We start from the raw sequence: 27,080 nt of genomic DNA, 5'->3' as shown, positions 1-27,080 counted from the left end.
GCAGTGAAAGCAAATGGTGGTTAATGTAGAAAAATCATCAATCATTAGTTTATGTACTTTACAAAAATCACAATAACACCACAAAGTGATATTTCATATGATGACAAAATATTACCAAATGAAGGAATCTATATTGATAACAACTTAACTTTGACTTAAACAGATAGATCAACTGTGCAACAATAAATCACGTGAGTGCATAGGGTAACTTTATAATATAAATAAATAAATTGAATAAAGTTGTTCATATTTTTCATTGTACATTCCTTTACATACACGCAGTGAAATGGTAACTTTAAGATATATAGTCCATTATAAAGCATTTTTATCACTTCCCATTCAGCCTATATATAACCCTGACAATAGTCCAAGTATTATTGTAATTTGACATTATGATAGATGTCGAAAACAAACAGCAACCAATTTTAATCATTTTATCTATTTATATTATGAAGTTACCCTATGACAATAACGTTACTCAAATTACTCTCTAAAATGTTCCAAGAGGAAATAATTGTACAAAATAATTTATACATTCTTCCTGTATTTGATAATGGCTGTGTCGTTTAGGTAGGTACTTCTGCCTATAACATGTCAATCCCTAAACGAGTGACCTACCGCACATGTCTACTAACTTATAAACCACTTGATAATATGACATCGCAATACATTAATAAATTCATCACAAATGTTTCCTATTCTAACAATAGAAGGCCAAGATCGGTCACAAATGAACATCTCAAAATTCCTAGCTAAAAAATAAAGCATTATATGATAGGTTATTCTCAGTTGGTGGTCCCAAGATGTAGAATGATTACCCCTGCGAGATCAGAAATCGCGAAGCTCTAAGTAAATTAAACAAAAACATCTTAAACTGTACCTTTTAAATGAAACTATGCAAGCAATTTCTTTTTTATTCCATTTGTCTTCTCTAGTTCCCTACTCAAACCTAATTTACATGTTACGTGCTCCATAGGTATTGTGACCTCATAGGTAAGTGGGTAGAATTTTCTTAACAGTAAATGATGGCCCCATTAGCTAAAGGGTTTGAACTTCCCGCCCGACTGGGCGTTCCCTATAAGACTTTAAGCACTAATATCCAGTAATATGGGAAAGATAGCTCCAGGGGGAAGGGTGCTGTTATGGGTGCTCGTTCCCTTTTTTCCTGATTTGTGCATTCTATTAATCTGATCACCACCATCACAATATCAGTCACTGGTGTATACTGATCATTCTTCCCATACATGAGTTTTCAGACATTGTAATTTTCACCAAAAGTCATTTTTATTTATACTTATAAAATCTATTCATAATGCTTGACAACATATTTGTTTCTTTCTTTCTGTTTTGTTTTTCTTTTTTTTCTCCCTTATTTATTTTTTCTCTTCTTATCTCTTATTACAAAATGTAATAATCTTGTATGGTTCACATTTACATGATGTGTCTTATTGCTTTAACCTTTTTCTGTTATTACTATTTCATGCAGACATAAATTATTCATTACATTATTCTTTTTTAAATGTACTCCAACGTCGTCCCGCACTTTAATCACATAATAATAATAATTTATCATTATTATTATTATAAATATGGTTTGTGTTACGAAAGTTGTCAAAAAAAATAGACACTTTGAATAAATCATACTTTTTGGACTTTAAATTAAATATATGTTAGTGCACAAACATACATACTGTCTGTGTCCTAGAAAACTTATGAAAATGTTAATATTATATGACGTAATTGAGGTCCGCTGCGTGCGAGCCGCGCAAAACAATACAGAATTTGGGATCTATAACAACGCATACTGTCATCACTTCTGCTAAACATTCATCTGTGTAAGCGTAAATCTTTTTGTCATTATGCTGCCAAATTTCAAAGAAGTCATATCATTAGTTATTGAACAGTATTCGTTTCTTATGTGCAAGTAATCAAACGCGTCATGTTAATTGGTGACGCTGGAAACCGCGGCGCAACAGAAAGTCATCAGCTTCTATGTGAAATTCGGAATAACTCCCCTATATACTGTCGAAGAAGTACATATTGACAGGTATCAGAATGTTCCGTGGACAGTAATTTGTCAGTTGTATTACAGACTCCACCCGGGACATTCGGAAATCACGCTCTGAGGAGGACCGAAAAGCTGCGATTATAGCAGTTCCGCCGACAGTGAACAAAATTCGAGAAGTATCTAAAACAACAAGATGCTGCAATTGTCCAACTATACAGTAACAATATACTTTAACGAATATACCAAGGATTTATGAATGTTACGAGTTTTATGCGATGCATGTCTCGGCCATTGAAAGTATATTGAACATGCAGGGGCGTATTTTGAGAACTGAAGTACATTCAATACAATCATTTGGTATATAGAAATGACGTCACGACGTGCGTCGCTCTCAGACGGTCGGAAGTTTTACCCATGTGCCCGACCGGGATGCAATTTCTCTTTCTCTCACCATCAAAAGCTGGAAAGTCGCCATATGACCTATAATTGTGTCGGTTTGACGTAAAATCCAGCATACCAAAATTAATTTTTAAACACATTTTAATTTACTTTTCAGAGTGTATTCCTAAATGACCTGTTACCTCGTGAAAACCTTGCGAATCGATCTCAACAAATTTCCTTGTTATTCGCAACGTCTACAGTTTAATCGGACAGCCATCGTATACTAGATGGTCGTACATTTGGACAGTGGAAATGCCATGCTTGTTTTCTTCATATACTATTAATAATTCTAGGGGTATTTTGGCCGATCTAAAGATGATAAAACTAAAGCATGCAATAAACCTGATAGCTAAGTTCGCTATATTTTTGAACAACCAGAGTTCCTCCGTCTTTGCATGACGTCATATCTTTAAATCTCAAACCTCCACATAAATTTATCAAAAAGACATCGCCTCCTGCTCGTACCGCAACAGCGCATGCACAATAAGCTCGATTGTTATTACAGGCGACTGTTTTCATCTGTACCTGTAATTAAATTAAATAACAAACAGTCTTTTTTATGAAAGATGTACACTATTGTGAGTCGGACACGAACATATTTGAAACGTAAACTTACAAAATAGCCATAAACCTCTATTTGAGTAAGTATATTCATACATTACTGGATTTATTATGCCCTAATGAAACATTTTTGCACTATATATCTATATATAATTTAAGATATATGCAAACCAATTTTATATAGTCAAATAAAGAAATCCAGTAAAATCTAAACTGTTATCGTGTTAATTCGATCTTACTTTAATAAATCAAAATATTTCTTTACGTATGACCTGATATGTTTATGTTAAGTTTTTATGACATACAAAAAGGTATGTAAAAATTATTGCGCAGTGTATATTTTAGAAACATACCTGTATGCCAGTGTCATGCTCATACATAATAAAGGAGCCAGCATAATCATTATTTTCATATGGCCTGTAAAAACAAGATAAAAATCTAATTGCATGTAGAACGAATTTATGAATATATTTCTGAATGTCTTATGAGTCTGAATAGGTAATAATGTGTACTAACGCGTATTTATGCTACTTTAACGTATACATTTGTGAGCTGAGATCTGCGTTTATTTCTCCAAGTAATATTAAAGTATTTCAAAAAATAAAACAATAAATAATCAAAATCGGTTTGAAAATGTTCTCAGATAAATCAGATACAGCTACATTTCTTCAGTCATATATTACTTCCACTTCAGGCATCAAACACACAAAGAAAACTGAAAACTCTGGTAAGACAGTTCATTGATCGGTTGCAAAAAACTTTACAGTTGAAGGTACACTAATTTGGATGCACAATACAATTCCTCCAGCTAGGCTGATTAAGTCAAAGTATAATTAAGAGCAAAATGTTCAAACGTATAAATGACTTCCGCAATATGCATCAAAACAACAAAGGAAATATGTACCTTCCATCAGATGTCTTCATATGTGGGTCAACATGCGCATAACACATTTTCTTCTTGTATTTATTTTGTGTTATAATATTCAGCTGAAAGAAGTGCAGAAAACATTGATAAGCTGTGCCAGTTTTATTACAATTTCAAACACCTTAACCACAAAACAGGCCCTGTTTCTCAACTAGTGTTTCCTATCTCTTAAGTTTTTTAAATCAACAAAACTATTTTCTAGTATCTCTGTCTTGCGGGTGTAATCTATTGAATTAAAAAAGATCAAGCATTCGTAAAGCATTATCATATTCGGTAAAATGTGAATCTTATATTTACCTGAACTTGAGACAAATATACATTTTTCCATATTTCATGGGTGCCGCCGTTTTTTGTTTTCAAACTAAGCTTATACTCTGTGGGATCTGAGTCTGAGAAGTATGGTGATGTAAGGTTCATAGAAACAGAGTCCATCACTAGTGTAGAACTGGTACGGGTAACGGCTTGGTACGGGTAAAATCCCTTTAATGAAATTATAGACATTTTGACGGGATAAGGTATCTAAGGCCAAAATGATATTAAAACAAGATGTTTTGCTTTTTGAATAAACTAGATCACATGGAAATTATAGGTCACTTCTGTTATAAGAACTAAATTTCTCTACTACTATTTGCCAGAAGTTACTACCTTAAAAGAAACTGATGGTGGCATATTCCAGTATACACTTTTGTCACGTTTAAGGTTTACTATCAATATCTTGATATCTTCCAGTCGATTGCAATTAGTTAGCTCAATATTTCTCTGTACTTATTTTCTTTCTTCAAATTACTGCACTCTCTGGACTTGTTGTCCTGCTTCAACATCCTGACACTGCTGGACTTCCTTGACATGCTGAGCTATCAGCTGTGTTAACTGGACTTGCTGCGCTTATTGGACATGTTTTTCTTCCTTTCTCATCTTACTAGAACTGATTCGCTCTCGTCTTAGACTCTTAACTCCTTGAGCACAATTTTCGTCTTAGACTCGATAAGCAATTTTAAGCATACCGCTTCCAAGATTTTCTCCGATTCTTTGAAGCAACTGTCTAGCTGATGAGACTGAACTGAAGAGTAATTTATACGAGCTTTCGGATCGAGCTTCTACTACAGCTTACTTCCCTTCCAGGACTTACTAAAACTTAAATGTTACAATGTGGCAGAACTAAGTCCTTTTAAGGACCTGATTTAATTTCTTAATTTACAATATATTTCAAGTGCACAAGGCGGAAAGAGAGTCGCTTTTACTGCTCTTCTCTACTTACGTCCAAACGTTCAAAATCCCTTTATTTTGAGGTTGAGTTTCATATGTAAAAGGCTGCTGATTTTGAGGTAATGCAGCCAGGAATACGTTTTTTAAAAATATAGGAAAAACACGCAAAGATATAACATACTCGGTTTAATTGCCTGGAAGGCTTGATGTGATTTTATTTACACTGTCTTATCTAACTTGTTAAAAATAGGGTAAGTGCGAAGTTGGCATGCCCTGAAAGTGTTTTAACCCCAAGTTTACTTTTCATTGTTTACTGACCGTTCCAAGGCAGTGCCCCTATTTTCAGCTTGTTTTCTGTCCGTCACGTACTTTGTGCTGCATTTCCAATACCGTCCGTGAACTGGTCCAATCAAACCGAGCCTGCAGCATTTTCATTTTTGTCGTGTAGAGCGATTTGTGGAGTTTCCGCTTTTTTATTTTTGTGTATGTTGTCTTGTTTGTTGTTAGCGTTTCTTTTCCCTTTCTCCTTACTGCCCCAATTACCCCACTTCGCCTCATTCCATCCATTCTCCTAGCATCAACTTCAGCAAAACGTTATTTTGACTTATCAATCGATAGATACTATGATATCAGAAGGATAAAAAGCAAGAACAGCAATAAGTTAAGATGTTTTGCGTTAGCATAAAAGAACAGTATATTGTTCTAAAAGTAAAATGCTTATGTTCTTAAGAATAAAACATACTACCTCTATTTCTACACCACATTGTTCTTGAAGACTATTGACCATAGGCACAGATCCAAAGCTTGTTATGTCAATTTCACACTGAGTATTTGACAAGTCTGGATAATGCATATTTACTGTGTGAAAGCATCTGCCAGTTGGGGTTGCACCGACAGCAGCGTAACAACCGAATGGGACAGTTGGTCGAAGTGTAATACTTGCAGTATCGCCTTTGTTCATGTTGATTACAAGTGGTTCAATCTGTATTATTACAGCAATAAAATTAACATGCATATTTTTATAAATCGGAACAGACATACTCTATTATATTTGACAACCTTTCACTTGAACGACTTTATGATATAATGACAGCATAATGTATAGTTTGTATGGAAGACAATGCCTACAGTAACATTATAGTCAGACCAAATAATAGTATTTATTCAACGTTTGTGTACATTCTGAACAGAATTTTGCAAAGCTTAGTTTACAAACAGTTTTGTTAGTATGCGACAAGTTGAGTTAGTCGCATTATGTTAATTTGATACTGGATACGGCTTAATGTTCTAAGAGGTAAAATTCCGATGGTTTCAATCTAAAATTTCGCTATTCCAATGGACCACAAGACCTATTAACCGAATTAGTCAATTCTGTTGTTTTGACTAGCTTGACTTCGGAGTGTCAGGTTTTCTGTCAAGCGAAGCTTCTGAATAGGGGAGTGTCGGGCTTTCTGCTGTTTGTCTTTCGAAAAATCTTACATTGTAAATATTAACATTTCGGAAATAAATGCATACAATATCTTAATAAATTTGTGTTAAACTGTCTTTGTAAAATAAACCTTACTTCAACTCCAGCGAAGAAACTTGCACTAGATTTCATTTCAGTTTGAAAACCAGTAATTGACGTTGAAACACGAATTCCGCATTGAATCTGAAAAAGATAATAATGCAGTACAACTCAAGTAATGCTTTATATGCAGACGAACAGATATATGTATAAGGTACTTTTACTCCTATTACATATTGCAACCATTTTCCATCGCATAAACATATGAACCGCGCCATGAGAAAACCAACATAGTGGGCTTGCGACCAGCAAGGATCCAGACCAGCCTGCGCATCCGCGTAGTCTGGTCAGGATCCATGCTGTTCGGTAACGGTTTCTTTAACTGCAATAGGCTTTGAAAGCGAACAACATGGATCCTGACCAGACTGCGCGGATGCGCAGGCTGGTCTGGATCCATGCTGGTCGCAAACCCACTATGTTGGTTTTCCCATGGCGCGGCTCATATCATTGTCAACATTTCAGTAGAACTTGGAATGAAATAATTATGACAATTCAAAACAGTTGTACAAGATTGTAATTATTTTGTTTGTAATAAATCAGACACATTTCATGAAATATGACAACTTTTCTTTTTTATTCGATAATGACAGAACAACCAAACATCCGGTTAGAACTATTCTTTTTCCGAAAGCCAATCTGATATTTTCCCCACATAAGATAAGTCTACACCCTAAACGGGATTCGACCTCACAGCCCCAGGTATCTTAACTATTAACCTTACTAGTGGACTTAGAAACGCGAATATAAATTAGATCCATCTCATAATATGTGAACTTCAATGAACTTGGATAATCTTACGTCTTTGTTTCGTGATTTCAAAACAATTCATGTAAGGTTAAATATGGACCAGGTTTTCAATAACCTCAAATCTGACCTCTATCGTAATATCTATTTATAAGCAACGTATGTAAAACTTACCGTAACACCGAGTTGATACCCACTGTCCATTAGGTCAGTTTCGTCGATTGTCTTAAAATTGCTTTGTCTCTCATAGGCCTTCAATAACGTTGACTCGACGAACCTTTATAAAATTGATATACACTTTTGAGCTAAATTAAGACTAAAAGCTAAAATTCTTAACGCTATTGGCAACGCAAATGTATAAAACATAGAGTCTTGTACTTTCGTGATGTGTTTTTGCAACTTTCGATGACAGACCTGTAACAAATGACTGTCATTCCGGTATAAAAATCAATTTTTTGTGCTACACTTACATTTTAAGAACTTGCCAAATACGATTGTTTATTATTACTATTGTAAAAATGACCGTCAGTTAAATATCTTACCAATATGTTGAATAGAAGTTCTGATCGGCTGATCTGTCAGCTTTAGGGTTTTCAGTGCATTCAAAATGTAGATAAGGAATTTCGTAACCTCTGTTTTCTCTAAACTTTAGTTTTGGATCTACCGTTAGATCACCTATCGTGACGTCAGTTGGGGCTGCCTCAAACACTACAAAGTAAACACTATTTGAATGAAATAGAGAAACGTGCTTCATAAATATTTCAATGTGTCCACGATAAAATGATAACTGGTCATATAAAATTTTGTTTTTAAGACAAATCTGGAATTCACTGTTCTGTTAAATATGATTTCAAGATTCAATATTTCAAAAAGGTAATCGATATCGAGTCAGCAATGTAATACTGTCCATAAACAAAAATCGCGTAAAATCAGTGAAATCCCAAACCACCGACGTCTGTGTTTTCCACTATTCAGTTAATATACAGACACATATTTTAGCAGTTTAAGGAGTAAGTACGAAACTATTGCATATTGTTCTTTATTTATAATACAGTAACAATAGTTTCGCGTTCAGCCCTTGCGATACTGTTTAGCCGTGCATCTTGTCAATAAAATTGTAACGAAATACTAGAAGTCATATGTAAAACACATATCTTAATTTCATATTCGTTTGGCGGATTGGTTTACTGTTATTTGTTGATCTTATGCATTATTATTGGAAGCATATTCTCTGAATTCATTTTGAAATGGCAGAAAACTAACAGAGTGTTAAACGCACAGAGACTGGGCATTTGTTTTGAGCCAAGCATATCTCATTCAGCCGTTACTTATTTAGACTTAGCGTTTGCTTGGTGTGTACACGAATGCCAGATTTGTATCAATGATAAATATAACACAGATGTTAGAATGTATTTAAGGTAAGTCGTATTTAAAGAGTCATTTGAAAGAAATCCAGTATAACTGTGAAGAAGGTAGAGGCGGAGTAATTTACAACGTAGTAAAATATGAATGCATTTTTTTTTTTTTGGCATCAAAGAGTATTTTATACGGAACTAAATAAAGAAATATATTTCATATTCTTTCGACTGCCGCTATCATATACCAGAGCGGCCTAATACAGACTATATTGCTGATGGGCTACCAGAGACGACTTTCGGCCTGGGTGGTTCCAATACTCATAGCTTTGGGTATTGTATAATCACCCCTTGAATATGGTGCCTGCCTTTTAACTTTTTAATTTTGTCTTTTGCCAGTTCCTGTGATATATAGGCTCCATAACCTCAGATCCCCTTTCTAAATTCCAGTTTGTTTAGTTCTGCCCATTGTTTACTCGTTTAGGGCAAACCTATTATTTTAACTGGGGACCATACGCCGCTTTTCATTGAATAACATTCTAGTGAATCATTGACGGTCCCATGTGCACCGCCGTATGAACACATCTGCGGATGTCTCTTAAATTTTCTTTTTTTATACATTTAGCATGTGTAAATGTTGAGTTCTGCTCAACCGGGGCTAGAGGGCGTGGACGGTAGCATGCATTTCCACTACCGTCCATGAACAGGCTCAATCAAACCGAGCTGTTGTGTTTGGCGACCTGTGGTTTCCACTTTCTCTGTTTGCGTACCAGAAAAACTGGGTTGCCTATTTCGCTAGTCGAATAATGCAGGGTTTTGGGGAAAATCAGGTTATCTTGAAATTGAAAATAGAAGAAAAACTGTAAAAATATACCACATTTTTACGAGGTGGTTACTGCTACGTAAAACAGTCGATACGCTATGGTAATCATCTCGATTGTCTTTTAAAGATATAAATTCAAAGTGTTTATGCTTGTTCTTTTGTTAAAGGCAGCAGTCCACTATGGTACTTATAATCAGTGGCAGATCTGTTGTTTTCAGAATCTAAAAATACCGAAGCCGCATAATGCAGACATAGCAAAATAGCGAAGATTGCCATAGCGCAGATGCGAGTAATTAATTATTTTTTTAAAATGAGTTTGTTAATTACCGAAACGAACAACCTCTAAAACTAATTTGTATTTCGAAGAATAATCATCCCTAATTAGCCTGAAATGCATTTTTATGGGCGGCGGTAACCGTATCGCTAACTGTAAATAAGACAATGTATGGGCGGCAGTTACCGACAAAAGTAGTAAATATAAAATCTATTTATAAACAAGTCAGTCAGTGCAGTGCATTTCAACGCCGTCTAGTCTAAAACTCCACCCCGTCCACTAAATTTGCATTCAACGCATTGTACTTTGAAACCATTTAATACAAAACTTAAATGTTAGAATTTTACCACAAGTTCGGGTTTAGGACAAATTTTAATGTTTTCTTATGTAAAACTGATCCAGAATCTATATTTATAACAGGTCAAACTTATGAACTGATAGTCTTATTAACCTTTTACAATGCACATACTCGTGATTCGTTAAACGGCTTCACATTTGGCTGCCTGGCATCAAATTTTGATATTTATATATTTACATATTTATTCTTTATTATAGTCTCTTCACTGTACAGTACATCAATATACAACATAGGTCATAGAAACATTAATACAATTTACAATGTCATTCATATATGAATTATAAGAGACTGCAACAGATACGCCGCTCCAAATCACACAACACGGTATCAGTATGCATTAGACGGCGTCAAATTGTAATAAATCATTTCGTTTTACACTGCACTTACTCATGTTGTGTTAAACGGCTTGACATTGAGCTGCATTGTATAATATTTTGTTGGATAATTTCATATTACGGTGCATCGCAAAAAGTTTTTCAATGCATCGTTCCATGTTTAAATGGATGGAATTAAGTTTTGCATTAAATGGTTTCAAAATACAATGCGTTGAATGCAAATTTATTGGACGGGATGGAAGTTTAGACTAGACGGCGTTGAAATGCACTGCACTGACTGACTTGTTTATGAATGGATTGTATATTTACTAATTTTGGCGGTAACTGCCGCCCATACATTGTCTTATTTATAGTTAGCGATAACAATAATTTTAGTACATTATTGCACACAAGGTGATTCATTTTCTTTTCGAAAGTACATGACTCCTGTGATTTATTGGGCAATATAATGGAATATATCATGTAAATAATTCAAATGAATAAATCAGATCACTGTATATGAATATGGTAGCACTATTAGTGAAAGTTAATACTTCATAGAAAATTCTGTAAAAAAAATATAAGAAAACAAAACCCTATAGATTCAAGAAAAACTAAAAAATCATCCTGGAAGTCCAGCGCTATACCACATGTGTTGGTAATCACGACACTCTTTTACTTGGTGCATTTAAGACATCTGTGGTAGACCTTCGGTATACAATAGAGGTATTAGCTCCACGTGTTAGGCTGCTAGTGTAGCCGAAAGAATATATGGGTTACAGCATAAATAGAATAACGGTAAACTTTCTCGATAAACTAGATATTAAACGTAGCCTGATAGTCTCTACTTATTTTTTCTCTCCGCGACAACGATTAGGCTCAGGGCCTATATCAGGCCATGTATTATATATAATTAAGAAATAATGTATAGAAAACCCGCGTTTAAACATTATTAACGCACGAAAAGAGGTTATACGTCCACGGGATAATTTCACGAGGGCGTAGCCCGAGTGAATTATTCTGGCGACGTATAACCGATTTTGAGTGTATTAATTCAGGTAAAAAATGATTCTGCTATACATTATTTCGATTCTAATATGCTCTTAATCTAAAACAGTGGATAAATAGATAAACACTCTTTCTTGGTTGCAAAAAAACAACAAATTTTGATGATATAGCACATTATCGTGACGTCATTTTAGCATAAGCGTGTTTTAACAGAAACAAGCATATCAAAATGTAGATTACATATTTTGCAATTTTAGCGGTTATGAAATAGACTAGATAGATAAATTTAAATAAAATAACGGTAGTGACGTTATACAAAACAAGCGACGTCCCGACTGAAATACATAATTTCTATATAAAATTCTATAAATGCATAGGATAAATTATAAACCAATGCCTATCCAGAATAGTAATCATGTTAAGGCATATAAGTGTAAATTGAAAATGTCTTATATGTTTAAAGTTACAATGTCTTAGAAAATATCTTACTCTGACGAAATGTTCACTACACATTTTCCGGCCTCACCCGAGTCTGAGGTTGACATTTTGATATCATTTTTTTCTAGAGCTTTGACATTAAATTCCAACCGAAACTGATCATCAGTACTGTATGGTCACTTGAGAAATGTCATTAAATTAATATCTAAGTTTAAACATGTAATTCAAATATCATTGAAGTGGCAAATAAACTTTTCATTATCAAACTTTAACTAGACTGAACATGTTTTGTGAACATGAGGCCAGGTTGCTTTTTATTTCAAGTGATATGTATGTCAATTATACTTTACCTGCTACGTTAGCTATATTAGGGGGATCTGGAAAAGAAATATATATATATATATATATATATATATATATATATATATATATATATATATATATATATATATATATATATATATATATATTATTACTAATTGTTATTTTTCAAGAATACAAATTCTAGCTTGTGTGCCGATATATAAAGGACTATTACTCATTCTAGATGAATATTTTATTTTTAATTTTGATATAAATTTTTATAATGAATATTTAGATAAAACATCCATTGTTACTTACAAAACAAGAGGAACATGATGGTCCTGAATCGCTCACCTGTCCCCAAATGACCCAGTTTTGAACTGAATATGACGTCGTTTTTTCTATTATTTGACATAGTGACCTAGTTTTGAACCTGACCTTGATATCATTAAGATGAACATTCAGACCAACTTTCATACAGATCCCATGAAAACTATGGCCTCTAAAGAGGTCACAAGGTTTTTTATTATTTGACCTACTGACCTAGTTATTGATGGCACGTGACCCAGTTTCAAACTTGACCTAGATATCATCAAGGTGAACATTCTGACCAATTTTTATGAAGATCCATTCACAAGTATGGCCACTACACAGGTCACAAGGTTTTTCTACTTTCAGACCTAATGACCTAGTTTTTGACTGCACTTGACCAAGTTTCGAACTTGACCGTGATATCATCAAGATGAACATTCAGACCAACTTTCATAAAGATCCCATGAAAAAATATGGCCTCTAGAGAGGTCAGAAGGTGTTTTATTATTTGACCTAGTTTTTGATGGCACTTGACCCACTTTCGAACTTGACCTAGATATCACCAAGGTGAACATTCTGACCAATTTTTATGAAGATCCATTCACAAGTATGGCCTCAAGGTTTTTCTATTTTTAGACCTACTGACCTAGTTTTTGCCGCAGTTGACCCAGTTTTGAACTTGACCCCGATATCATCAAGATGAACATTCAGACCAACTTTCATACAGATCCCATGAAAAATATGGCCTCTAGAGAGGTCATAAGGTTTTTTTATTATTTGACCTACTGACCTAGTTATTGAAGATGTTATACCCAGTTTCAAACTTGACCTAGATATCATCAGGATGAACATTTTGACCACTTTTCATACAGATCCAATGAAAAATATGGCCTCTAGAGAGGTCACAACGTTCTTTTATTATTTGACCTACTGACCTAGTTTTTGACCGCAGTTGACCCAGTTTATAACGTTACCTAGATATCAACAAGATAAACATTCAGACCAATTTTCATACAGATCCAATGAAAAATATGGCCTCTAGAGAGGTCACAAGTTTTTTTTTTATTATTTGACCTACTGACCTAGTTTTTAATGACACGTGACCTAGTTTCAAACTTGACCTAGATATCATCAAGATAAACATTCTGACTAACTTTCATGAAGATCCATTGAAAAGTGTGGCCTCTAGAGAATTCACAAGGTTTTTCTATTTTTAGACCTACTGACCTAGTTTTGGACCGCACATAATCCAGTTTCGAACTTGACCTAGATATCATCAAGATGAACATTCTGACCAACTTTCATAAAGACCCCATTAAAAGTATGACCTCTAGAGTGGTCACAAGCAAAAGTTTACGGCCGGACGGACGGACGCACGGACGGACGACGGACGCCACGCGATCACAAAAGCTCACCTTGTCACTTTGTGACAGATGAGCTAAAAATTGTTTATAGAAAACGCTGTTGTATGCCATAATTCTTACCAATACAATAGCCTGACTGCGCACTTGTACGTGTAAGGTAATACTGAGTATCATTGTCGCATTGTCTTACTTCTATATTGATGGTATTCAAACAGACATGAAAAGGGTATAATTCACATGCAACCAAAGAAACAGGCGAATCATCAGTAAAAGTGGAAACGTCTGGATGAGTTCCTGTTTTTAACAGAAAAAAATAATCTGAGCAGCAATGCAGACGAACATGTAAGTTAGATAATAGTTAATAAATCAGGCATTGCGCCTGGCTATTTGTAAGTTTAGCCAGAAGGAAGATGACAGCCGTTATTACCTTAGGATGCAGAATTCAGGTGATTAAGGACTTTAGTATAATATTCACATTCTGTTTTGATTAATCTTTGGTCCGCTATGGACGATCGTTATCTGTATCATCTGATCGGCTTTAAAAAAGTTATATACATATAAAACGTCACCTGATGAAATAGCAACACTTTGTTAACCAAATAGTTGTTTTGGTATTGTAAGGTTTAGTACGTATTCAAATGTAAGAAAGTAGTAGGATTATTATACTTTTTAATGCATGGGACGCCGAGACTAAAGTATTCCATCATTGAATATTTCCGTACCCGATAGGAGATGAAAAAAAGAGTGTTGTATTCGTTACTGAAATACATGTTGTATTTCTAGGTACATTATAAATTCAAAAATATGCTATTCAAAATTTACTATTCTCCTTGAAAAAAGTACTTATAAAGAAATATATTGATGTTTTAATTTACCTCGCCGATCATCGTTTACTCTACTTTATCCATAATGCTACATGGATAGGTTCATTGGGTTATCATCATGTTACAATGACAACAAGACATGACATCACAAAATCGCCTTATATGTTCGTATATGTAGGCATGAAAAGTAAAAATTGTCATATAGAACAATTCAACGAAGGATGCTATATAAAAAGCATACGCTATATACATGTAAATAAGCATTACATAAGTATTTTAGCAATAGTCCCTTCCAGAAGACATACAACTACACATACATAAAAATATTATTTTGTTATTAATTATACCTTGGATATAGACAGGCTGTATAGTACCACAGTACGAATTATTGGGCACAGTGTTACTGTCAGGCATTCTATAGTTTCCTACACTAAACCAGCCAGGACCCAAGTATTCATCATTAATATAGGGGTCATTTCCAATATCTCCTTTCGCTTGATAGTTTCGTGCTCGTCTTTCTAGGTCTGGTAAGCTTTGTGCATCATCACAAGAAGTTGCTATGCATTGAAAGAAAAACAAACTTTATGGAGAAAAAATGTTTCATGAGCTCTTTAACATGTTTGTGTTTTAACCCTGTTTTATATATATATAACAGGGTCAATAGGTCAAAATAAAAAAGATAATGAATTGGAAACATACAGAACGATGCGTGTATTTCTACATGTATTTACAGATCACATCCATATCTGTAATGTGTGGCTAAACTGTCATAGTCCATTACAACGAATTAAATGCTAAATCAATTCTACAATACATGTTTCATTAAATGCACTCAACGTAAAGCGCTAATATGTTATAAAACTCTGACTGGCTTTAAACATTGATGTAGAAGTAAAAGCCTGCATTGCCTCCCTTTACCTGTAAAATTAAGATTTACAAAAGTATATTTAAAATATACAACACCTCCGTGCATTAAAAACTTGAATAGCGTAATTTAGCTCTCGAATTGCACATTTAGTGTATTGCTGTAGGGTAAAATATGCAATCAGTGTGTATTCTAACTACATAGTTACACAACATCTGAATTTTCTATTAAAATGAAATGACAAAATTGATCCAAGAGGTTAGAAGTAAGAAATTACAATAAAAAAGTCCTTTCTCGGCTATGTATGAAACACATTGTTTTGGTATTTTGCACAAAAATTAAAAGAAAACTTGTATCGTCAAATAAATTAGATAACCTATAAATGAACGGAGCAAAGGAAATATATATATATATGATATAGAACTTAATTTATTTATCAGCCATATGAATCTAAAATTGGGAACAGGTCAGATATTGTGTCAAGAGTGTCATGTTTTTGGTGAAATTTGGATATTTTACAAGCCTGTATTATTAATTGTCACTTTAGAAATGTAGATGTCAGTGGACATTTGACTTGTATATTCCGTAAAGGGGGTTGTTTTGTTTGAAAAGCAATTGTAAAAATGGATCTGTAAGATTATATACAATTACTATTTTTGGTGTCTGTTATCTAGTAAAAGAACGTTGTATTTTTGACAGGGTCGTTTTCTTATGGAAAAAAGCAATAACAATACCGGACCTAAATAAAGCATTATTTTAATTGTGAATTAACTGAACCAACTGACATTCAAAATGAATTTGCTATTGTACCTGCTTCTATTGGATACTTTAGCAAAATCAAAGCGACGCGGGTTGTTAAGTAATACAATTACAGGAATTTAGACAAGTAAAATGATATTTTCAGTCAGTAAAAGGAGTAGGGCTGCTCAAACGTTTGTCCATTTCATTTCCCCTTTCATGTGACTACTAACAGTGTATAATTCATTTTGCATGTTTTTTTCTTATTCTGTTGCTAAAACGCTCAACACAAAGCAGGCAAAACACTGGTACTTGATTTCAAAAGTATCTCTAGGCTTGCTGCTAAAAACAATTGTCAAAATATTAAAAGAAAGACACACAAAGTCTTTACTTTAGGCTCAACATGAAAACCATTGCTCAAGTATCACTTATTCAGTACAGGGTGTTGTTTCTTCGTTTCATTTGGATGTCGTGTTAAAATATATAATTTGTTTACAAGTATTTGTAAGTATTCAGACTCCAGTGTTATTATTTAGATAAGTAGTCTATGGTGTCCCGTTTTGTTGGAATGAGCAGGAAAAATAAGTGCCATTTAAACAAAATTATTTCCTCAGAAACCTCGCTAATGTTCAAGTTTTTTTAACTTATTATGTGTTGTGGTTAGTCAGTTTGCAAGAATATAATTGAAATAGCGGCACATGTAAGAAGTGAAATATCTCTCTTTTATTGTTTATAATTTTTTCATTTCAGCGTTAAACAGTTTGAGTAAGATATTTTGGGCTTGACAGTAATTATTGTTTATGGAAGGATAGTTTGAGATATTAAAATTGTAATGTAAAATATTATCTAAGCTTTTATGTTCTAAAAGTATGCGGATATAACCTACAAATTGATGAGCTGAACTGAGACAAGCATTATATTGACCAAATAATTGGATCTATAAAATGACAAAAAAGCTATGCTCAATTTGAAGAGTACAAAGACGTCATTATCCGGAAGACTTACGAATACATGGGAAATATCGGCTGTATATGTTGGCTGAATTTTGCCATTTCCTTATTTCGCTCTGTTACAGTGAGAGAACGACAAACGGCAATATGGCACCTCGTCCAACCTTGCTCCGCCCAGCGTCGTTATGGCGCCCTGTCGGACGTCGTCCCGCCAAACATCGCCCGCTGAATGTTGCCCCGATAAACGTAGCCCCTCCGAATGTCGTCCGGCCGAACGTCGTCTTTTCGCCTTCCAGAATTACATTATAGTATGAATTAAATTGGAGATTAAATTTAGTAAGATTTGACATATTATACATTTGTTTGTCTCTAATGAAATTTTACCATAAGATATTGCTAACTCTTACCTTAACCCCACCCCCAACCTCATATCCATCAGTGAAGCTATCGGTGATAATATTCAATTACAGAATTGTATGACATATGGAATGACAGAGGGTAATATGCGTGTGTGCATCTGTCTATCAGTCTGTCTGTTTTTGTTGTAATGCAATGGAATATTACTATATGATTGCCTAAACGAAATGGATTCTTGGAGCTAGACCTTTGCCTACCCCCTCCCCACGCCCTCAGCTCGCGATATTCAGTTTCAATGAGGCAATCATAATGTATTTTACAAATATGAACTGTACTATATTTTCTTGTATCCGTATGTCATTATAAAGCTTGTTATTCAAAAGTTACACATCCTTACACATCATGTCTGATGATTTAAAGGTTGAAAGTTGGTGGGAAGTTTGGTTGGGAGGTGGGGTGGGCGTTTAAGAGTGCGAAATTGCGCGTAGTAACAATTGGTTTGGACTGACAAATATATAATAATTATTCATAACTATTACCACCTTTTATCTCCAATCTAAATAATACAGTCATGCTATTCCGGACGGCAAAAAGATGGCGTTTAGCGGGGCGACGTTCGGCGGGTAGACATTCGGCGGGTTGACGTTCGGCGGGGCGAGATTCTGCAGGGATGTTTTCCGTTCTGTCGCCGCAACAGAGCGAAATAACGAAATGGCATAAATCAGTCAGCACAGGTATATATTTTACAAATGTATAAGAATAAACATTTTCCTTTCAAAAGAACTAAATTTTATTTTCTTGAGTTACTTTTACCGTATTGTTTACCATAATAATTACTGAATGCGCGTAACGAACTTTAAAAAATTATACATCTAATACAGAGCTGGTTTTTACTGAGAGAATTAATGCAATTTGATACAATGAATAAAAGTATCACATAAACGTAAACAATATCTTATATGATAATTGAAAAATAATACAGAAAACACAATAAAACCGCAGATAAACTTCACTTACCGTTGCACGTGACGATAGAATGGAAAGTAAATACTATGACAACATGTTTGAAGTTCATCTTCGTATCTTGATGGGCCGTTGACTATGATATGAATATAATTCCATTTGATAATGAGAACACACGAATTCATGAAAACTACTTCCTGTTACAACTATCCAATCAATACTTCAAATTTTATCCAATACGCTATAAATTTTAACTGTGCATGTACTGTTCAAAGAAAATGGTTTTAATGCTCAGTCAAATTATTTATTTATTTATATTTTCTTTTTTCATACAACAACATCAACTGTATATAAAGAGAATATGTCGGGTGATTTTTCACTAACAGAATTCGTGTATAAAATGCATCTTAAGTACCACATAAATACATAAAAGCGCGAATAAACTTAATTATAGGGAATAAAATCAAATGTCCAGAAGAATTTGCTAAATCTCAGTTTTGCAATGTGTAAAGTGAGGTCTATTTCAACGATTGAAAAATAAAATTGTTATTAATTGTTTTCTTTTGTTGGTATGTTGTATATTAAGTAGCGGTCATTTACGCATATTTATTTATCTGTATTCAGTAGTATTAATGTAATAAAAATTAATATTGTTTTTTCCATGACATATATGGGTATTATAAATTTCAATTAATATAGACGCATATTTTAAGAAAATGCTATACAACACAACAAACTGCCTATATTTTAATCTTTTGGTTTTTACATATTGTAACATAAGAGATTCTACGTATACTTTCATTACATGCGTTTTATAGTCTGTTTCCAGTGCTAAATTGTAGTTTTAAAATACATCTAATTAATTACGAGTTAATATTTATTAGCAAGTAGGCCTAAGAAGGAATCTTCAGCGTGACATTTTGCTTGTCTACTACCGATAAGATGCCAGTCCAACATCAGTGCTATCTGTGTGGTTTTTCTCAGGTGCTGATACGATCTATGTCAACTATTTTAAAAGTAACTAACTTATATGCTATTTTCCCTTCGTCCTGACTCATTTTATCTAGTACTTTTTTTTCTATGAGAAAATGAGTGAGTGTTGTCTTTTTATAAACTGCGTAGACTTCATAAACTTTGAATCAGGTATACGCTTTTTAATTTTTATATCATATCCAAGATGTTATGTAAAAGATTACTCTCACAGTTGTCACTGCTTAATACTGTCTTGAATTAAAAAGCACCATAATATGGAAATGCAACGCTATAATATCTTTCCGCGAAGCTACAAAGTTTCAAAGTTTATTTCACATATTCTCATTTTGATCATTTACAAATACATGAGACAAATACATAAATAACTTATACATTATTTTATATTATTATATATATTTTCGAGTACTCAAATGAGAGCAACAGTATGTAACTGTGAAAATTATGTTAATGTTTTAGATGTTTAAGAATTGGCATATGCGGTAATCAGTAAGTTATTTTCTGTGACATACGTCTGAAGGTCGAGTTAAGAAAAATATTAACAATTCGTACTTCTGCCGGTTCGCAAAACAAAGCTTCCAACTTGGCTTGCAATTGAGATATACCCTTAGCTTTTCTCTTGCATAGGAAAAGACTTGAAACAGGTATACATAATGTTAGACCTAGGTAATCTTCGTTACATCTTGGCAAGCTTTCAAGATATTTTGCTTAGTACCAATGACATTATTCCTATTTGTTTAATTGTCACGACGGGGAATAACCGAAAATTTTAAAGACAAGTCATAAGACTAACTAGGAAGTAATCTATACTCTGACAGTTTATTAAGAATTGCATGATCAAAGTGTTATCCTGTAAAAGTACATTGAATGAAGCAATAGTTTATGCCATTTGAAGTTGAACATTGGTTGTTTCAAATGTCTCATATAAATCAAATAAATAACAATTTTCTATATTACCTACGATGTCCAGCAATACAACAATCCCTTACCTTATTCAACTATTGACTTATCGTTTTCAAATTTTAGCAGAAACTGGTCACAAGTATATGATAGACATAAAACTAACGAAGGATTAGAATTTCTATAAAAGCAGATTTTATAGGAGACAAGTCTAAGTCGACTCTTGATAGTGAAATCTTACGAAACTAGAGCTATCACTGATATGATAAGTACCTCTGCATCACTGTTCAATCAGAGGAAACGAAACATTTTATGTGTGAAGGACCCGAATTGACATAATAAATGTAAGAAAAAGAAAATTTGGCATGCGGTATATATGTGTACTCCTCCAATACCACCATCAAGTTGACCATTCCCACAAAATATCACGTACATCTACACATCATGGATCTTGTCAGATGTGGATGCTCAAGTAAAACAACTGTTTTAAGCCTGAGCATATTCAGTCATAAATAATAGAACAGGAGTAAAAGTCATCCAAACATTAACTAGAATATTTAAGTATAAAAGCTAAAAGAGGGCATAATTCATAGAATATTGCGGGGTTGAGTAGAATAGCTATTGATATACCTGTTGCAGTCGAGCTAAAAACTAAATGGTTTTCATTAACTTACAATAAATAATAAAGCCCAAATACGACATATGTATTAATAATTTAGGGAAATTAACACAAGTAATTCAATCAAATAGTTCTTAAGGTAGTTCTGCACGTTTGAAAAACCGGAAGTGATGGCGTAAAGTTATTTATCCGGAAAACGTTGAATATATAATGGATTCTGCGTACGGAAATGAAAACCAATTTATGAATTAATCGTAACATGTGAGTAAATGTATTACAATGGCACTGTTGCTATTTTTCTAAAGTCAAAATATGATATTAAAACATACAGCACGTTAAAAAAATCCAAAATAATGAGTTAAAATTAGCGTGAAATGTCCGGCTCACTTTAATTATGGTCAGATATCTCACAAATAAGCACACGGACCTTTACATTGTATTTCACCAAATTATAGTCCATATGTTTATTAACAACCCTGAGAAGCTTGATCAAAATCTACATTGAAGAAAAAATTATATTCGCGAAAATGTTATGAAAGTTATGATTTTCCCATAGACTCCCATTATGAAATATTGCATGAGGTCCAAATTTGTCAAATCAGTCTAGCAAAAAAATCAAGCACACAACCCTATCTTTTTTATTTGCTGATTTTTCTAGGTATATTCTGAAGTTTTAAAAAATCAGAGTTTAATCAAATTCTACATTGTAGAAAAAAATCAATTTAAACGTGCAGAACTACCTTAAGTGAAGACATATTAGTTGTATTACATTCATTGTAATCATTCAAGGTGTATGTCCTGTAAGTTGATCTATATAAAACCTTTTATGAAAATACGGGAAAAGCTGCAAAAGTCCCCTACAATTTTAAGTGTTTATCTCATTCAGTCTCAAATTACACACAACGGATTGCCAATAAAAGGTCGATATCGTTAAGCGTAATTTAATGCTCTCATTGCCTAATTGGCAATTGATATAGTCTGCGATTATTATGAATAAACTACCATGGTTTGTTCTATAATAAGTCATAATCTAATGCTTTGTAAGCTTTTTGTTATTTAACTACTGTAACTAGGAAGTCTTGATTCTAACAAAAGAATTTAAGTGTATTGAAAATAGTGCTGAACGGTGTCACCGCATCGTTTAACTGTTGTTTTTTTTTTAATGAAACGTCCATGGTTTTTGAGAATGTCATAGGTAACGTCTTAAAGCTAAGTTAAGATCCCTCATAGCACAAAAGTGAAACTTCTTTCCCGAGATATTCCGTTCAAATAGTTTATTAAAAAGACTTAACATCTTCCCCACCGAGAGAATTGCCTGAATAAAGAGTCCGCTTATCAGCGCTTCTGCTGTTACAGGATTTCAAGACAGCAAAATGTATTAAATATTTACTTACGTGTACTGCAGTTAACTCCGGTGTAGCCATTACAACAGTCTTCTCTATGACACACCGACTTACAAGTATAAGTCCTTGTTCTATTTTGTAAAAGAAATGTGGTATTGTTCACTAATGTTGTAAACTATCTCTTAATGTCATATCTCAAAAATGAAAAACTCCAGTTACTACACAATTGGTCATATAAAGATCATCTACGTTCCAAAACTAACGGTGACTCTTTGATGACGCCGCGAACGTCGTTTTAAATTTTGAATCAAAGTATAGCAGTGAAAGGGTTAAACTATTAATCGGCTCTTTTGAATGATGCAATTCACAATTTCAAATGGTAGGGTATATGATTATGTCAATTTACTTCACATGCGCCTTGATTTGGAAATTGCCATAGTTTAAAAAGTCTTAATCTATAAAATAAAAGTGTTGTCAGGGACTGTTATTAAGAAACAAATTTCATCATAATTAAATATGTAAATTGTATTTAATTCTTATATCGAACATATGATTTTTCTGGTAAAATTATCTTCTTCATGTTCACGCAGGAATTATTTGAAAATCAAATATTAGACATTTTACGAATAATGCCTATTCTTATCTCGTAATTAAACACATTATCTCAGATATCCATAAGACCGTCGTTTATATGACCGAAAAATTGTTGAAAAAGACGTTAAACCCGAACACACACACGCACACACACGCACACACACACACACACGAACACACACGCAGACACAGAGAGAGACAGAGAGAGAGAGAGAGAGAGGGGGGGAGAGAGAGAGATCCATAAGACGTTTTATCAGAGCCTAAACACTGAAACCTAATATTATATTACGCCACGTACCTGTATCAATTTAGCCATTTTAATCGAAAAAATTATTCAAAATTCTGGTCAGAAACGGATGGTCCGATATCGAAATTATTTAGATGTTTCTTATATGACCCTCTACCAATTATATTAAAACTATTTTGATTTGTCAAAATCATGACAACTAGGAAACACACACTCACACACGCACGAACGCTCCCACCCCTAACATATATATGTCAGAATTACCGATCCTATAAGTAAGGTTACACAAATGTCCATTCGACTGGGACGTTCCTTTGCATATATGAAATGGCTTCCCTTTTCGTACGGCAATGCATCAAAGTTTTCAACGAATAACAATGGTATTTGTCTTTTGTTCAACCATTATGACACCCCAGGTCATTATACCAACCCCTCCTAACCGTTCATGCTCTCCAACACAAATCGTTTTTTTTCTACTGCGATTGAACGAAGACTCATTAGAAACAATACCATGTTCCAGTTCCAATTACGCGAAAGACGGTACATACGTGCCCAACGTAAACGTGTCTGGCGGTGGCGAAGTGCCACGATATCACAGTGTATTGACTCCGTGCTCTTTTTGGGCAATCTTGGTAAAGCAGTCTATTGCGTATACATTTTGTAACCATTACGTCAATGAGTCAAGACAATGTCACGATCATCCCGTTTGCTAGTTGCACGAGGTCTACCAGACCTCGGAAGATTATGCACGTTCCACTTGAACTAAAACGTCTATCAGATTTTAAATCGTTAACAACCAAATGTTAATGGCAGAAACGTCCCCGTGCAACACCCCAATGATTTTGGTTGTGAATGAGCCATATGGTAATCAATGTATCCTACCATACAGATGTTACAAGTTTATCTGACATGGTAAAGCGCAAAACAAGATAATTTAAAACTGGTCATATAATTTAGACAATAATCGATACATTGTTCAAATATATTTCGTACTACTTAAGACAAAACGTTTATGAAAATAACATACACAATTAATACAGAAATAAACATTTTCCATTTATATGAACAAATAGCCAACACAGTGCACCAGACCATTACGTCAAAGCGCCCGTTTGTGCAATGTTCTAACGCTAAAATGCTGCTTCATGTACACGCCCGAACTATATTGGGTTTAAATAAGCAATTGCATTTCACTCAGTTCTCTTCTATCATGTTTTGCAAATTAGCAATGCCATTTTAGCTGTTATAACTGAATGGGGCCAAAGAAGCTCTCCTTGTGAAAGTCAACTGTATCTCGGGGATACAATGAATCTATAGACAGTGTGCGTAAAGGGAAAATTATAAAGTCAAAACAGTTAGCTTTACTAAACGTGACATCCGCTAAAACACAAGTTTGCAATAGCATGTGTTATAGATCTATAGCTAAAATTTATACGAACCACCTTCCTTCCAGTTACGCCTAGTGGTACTAACGAGCGTGCATATTCTACGAGAAATCTTTTAGATGCAGCTTCATAAGGATGGACGGAATGCAATACACATGGGACCTGATCCAACATTTGAATTTATATTCAAATAGAAAATAGAAAAGTGGAAAATAATAGGTCGCCAAACACAACCGATCGCTAAACGGCGGGAAATTCACTGGTAGTATGACTGAGACTTAACCGTGACTCTTTGGAAAACAAAAGCATCATATATATATATATATATATATATATATAGTAACATGTGATACTTACGCGTACGATGGGCAGATCCACCAGCCGCAATCTGTTAGATGAAATATACTTCGATTGCATATCTTATAACACTCATACTCTATATTGCAATATCTTGACGTAGAAACGCTGCCAGAAGACAAATAAGAGAGAACTTATCAAAAGTTATATAAAACTTCCATCATTACATGTACTTTGCATATATTGTTTAATATGCAATACTCAGTTTTACAGCAGATCGGATGCAGAAAGTAAAGAAGGAATATTTGTACTTGTTTGTTTTGTTTATCGCATGATTTAGTGACAGTTTTAAAATTCCAATCGCTGAAATATCTAGAAATTGTACTGAAGTTAAAACAAGTGCTCAGTTGTTGACAACCTTTATCTTACATGGTAATAAACTTCAATAAAACATACATTTCTAACAGGGATCTATCTCTATGTTATGAACAATCTTGTACTAAAATAAGTCTCAAACAAAATATATGAAAATGTTAAGGATGTCATAAAACGTTTCTTAAATGTGACTGACACCTTTAATAACAATCTGCTATATTCACTTCTCCAAATGATCGACCTTTCGACCTCTCACAGTCTGGTGTTCTTGCTACTGATGTAATAAAATTAACAAAGCAGCTTCTACGCTTCATCATCACTTTAAAATAAAGGATGAATATCTAACAGGGAAAGCCGCGTTTCATAAACGCAGTCTCCACCAAACGTCAATTCGGCACGCGGACGCGCACACGGCCAACACACACACACACACACACGCACCCGCCCCCCCACCCACCCACACACGCACACACACACACACACACACACACACACACGTGATAGGGCATAAAATTGGCCCACAATTTTGTGCTCTAGGTGACACACACACAGCAAACACACAAGGAAAGAGCGAACAAATAAAGGAACACAGTTAGTGGGGCACCGCCTTGAAACGCCTACCACACTGCTACCCCCACCAGGATTCAAAGTCACAGGACAGTGTGAATAGAAGTTATCCCCGCCTAGAGGAAATAAGGCAGTAGAAGGCTGCTCTTGTAATTTTAATGTCATCCTAAAGAACCTTTAACGCATGTACCCAATGCCTTTGTAGAAGACAGAGCTATAATGGAAACGGCGAAACAAGCCAGAAGACAGAAATCAAAATAGCTCAGTCCAGGTGGGATTTAAGAACTACCTAGCAAATCGTCCTCGGCCTGTTCCGTCAGACAGAATCACACCGTAGCGTCCAACGGTTCACTTTATACTTACAACTTATTCACATGTTACCAGATACATAATGAAATGATCAAATGAAACAATATTTGAAACATAATCAATGAGATGATATACTAGTATTATAAATGTTACTTACAAAGATATGAAACTAATGAATATAAAAACAAAATTAAATCCAATACTAATATCTGTTCCGACTAGCGCCATTTAAATATCATGTATTCAATGAAACAAGGAAGTAAAGTTACGCAGTTTATATAAATGAAAATCTCCTTAATTATTTAGGTCAAAATAGAAATATTTTAAATAAAATCACTTAAATATCAATGAATTTTTTTTAATGTTAATCATATCATTTACTAGTATGTCAATCTTTTCAGAGCAAGATATCAATCATTAATATTTTACAAGATATTTAACTATGTGGCTAACGCAGTAGATACTGCTTATTTATTGCACTGACTGCACTAGTTTTATTGTATATATGTTACATCTTCATAGCATACATAGAATCACTTGACTTTACTTTTAATTTACAATTACCAACTAGTACTAAGTTGCTAATTCCTCAATCGTTCAATATCGCAAAGTATCAAAGTAACAAATCTCCTAAAGACTTTAAATGTTTCAATAAGACATTCAGTTTTAATGTTTGTGCCACAAGATTTCAACCAAATACAGAGAAAGTCATGAATTGTTGAATTTTGAAATTTAATTCAGCAGATATTATGACTT

The 27,080-nt window shown here is 34.0% G+C and overlaps 1 protein-coding gene across 1 annotated transcript in view; it reads right to left on the bottom strand.

The window, feature by feature from the left end:
• The window catches only part of LOC128554124 (von Willebrand factor D and EGF domain-containing protein-like), a gene marked incomplete at its 3' end in the record, with an annotated part of 36,798 nt that extends 10,198 nt beyond the window's left edge, over positions 1 to 26,600 (bottom strand). The window contains exons 1-14 of the mRNA XM_053535370.1: positions 26,482 to 26,600; positions 25,134 to 25,241; positions 22,602 to 22,681; positions 15,173 to 15,382; positions 14,122 to 14,295; positions 12,373 to 12,399; positions 7,995 to 8,160; positions 7,627 to 7,729; positions 6,706 to 6,792; positions 5,887 to 6,123; positions 4,233 to 4,415; positions 3,915 to 3,997; positions 3,364 to 3,427; positions 2,792 to 2,974 (exon numbers count right to left, since the gene is read on the bottom strand). Of these exons, the coding sequence (XP_053391345.1) occupies positions 2,792 to 2,974; positions 3,364 to 3,427; positions 3,915 to 3,997; positions 4,233 to 4,415; positions 5,887 to 6,123; positions 6,706 to 6,792; positions 7,627 to 7,729; positions 7,995 to 8,160; positions 12,373 to 12,399; positions 14,122 to 14,295; positions 15,173 to 15,382; positions 22,602 to 22,681; positions 25,134 to 25,241; positions 26,482 to 26,552 (1,776 nt within the window). The remainder of the gene's footprint in view (positions 1 to 2,791; positions 2,975 to 3,363; positions 3,428 to 3,914; positions 3,998 to 4,232; positions 4,416 to 5,886; positions 6,124 to 6,705; positions 6,793 to 7,626; positions 7,730 to 7,994; positions 8,161 to 12,372; positions 12,400 to 14,121; positions 14,296 to 15,172; positions 15,383 to 22,601; positions 22,682 to 25,133; positions 25,242 to 26,481) is intronic.
• Positions 26,601 to 27,080: the final 480 nt, after the last annotated feature.

Source organism: Mercenaria mercenaria, unplaced genomic scaffold, assembly GCF_021730395.1.
Source record: "Mercenaria mercenaria strain notata unplaced genomic scaffold, MADL_Memer_1 contig_4737, whole genome shotgun sequence".
Lineage (NCBI taxonomy): Eukaryota > Metazoa > Mollusca > Bivalvia > Venerida > Veneridae > Mercenaria > Mercenaria mercenaria.
This window is presented reverse-complemented; position numbering and strand designations above follow the sequence as displayed.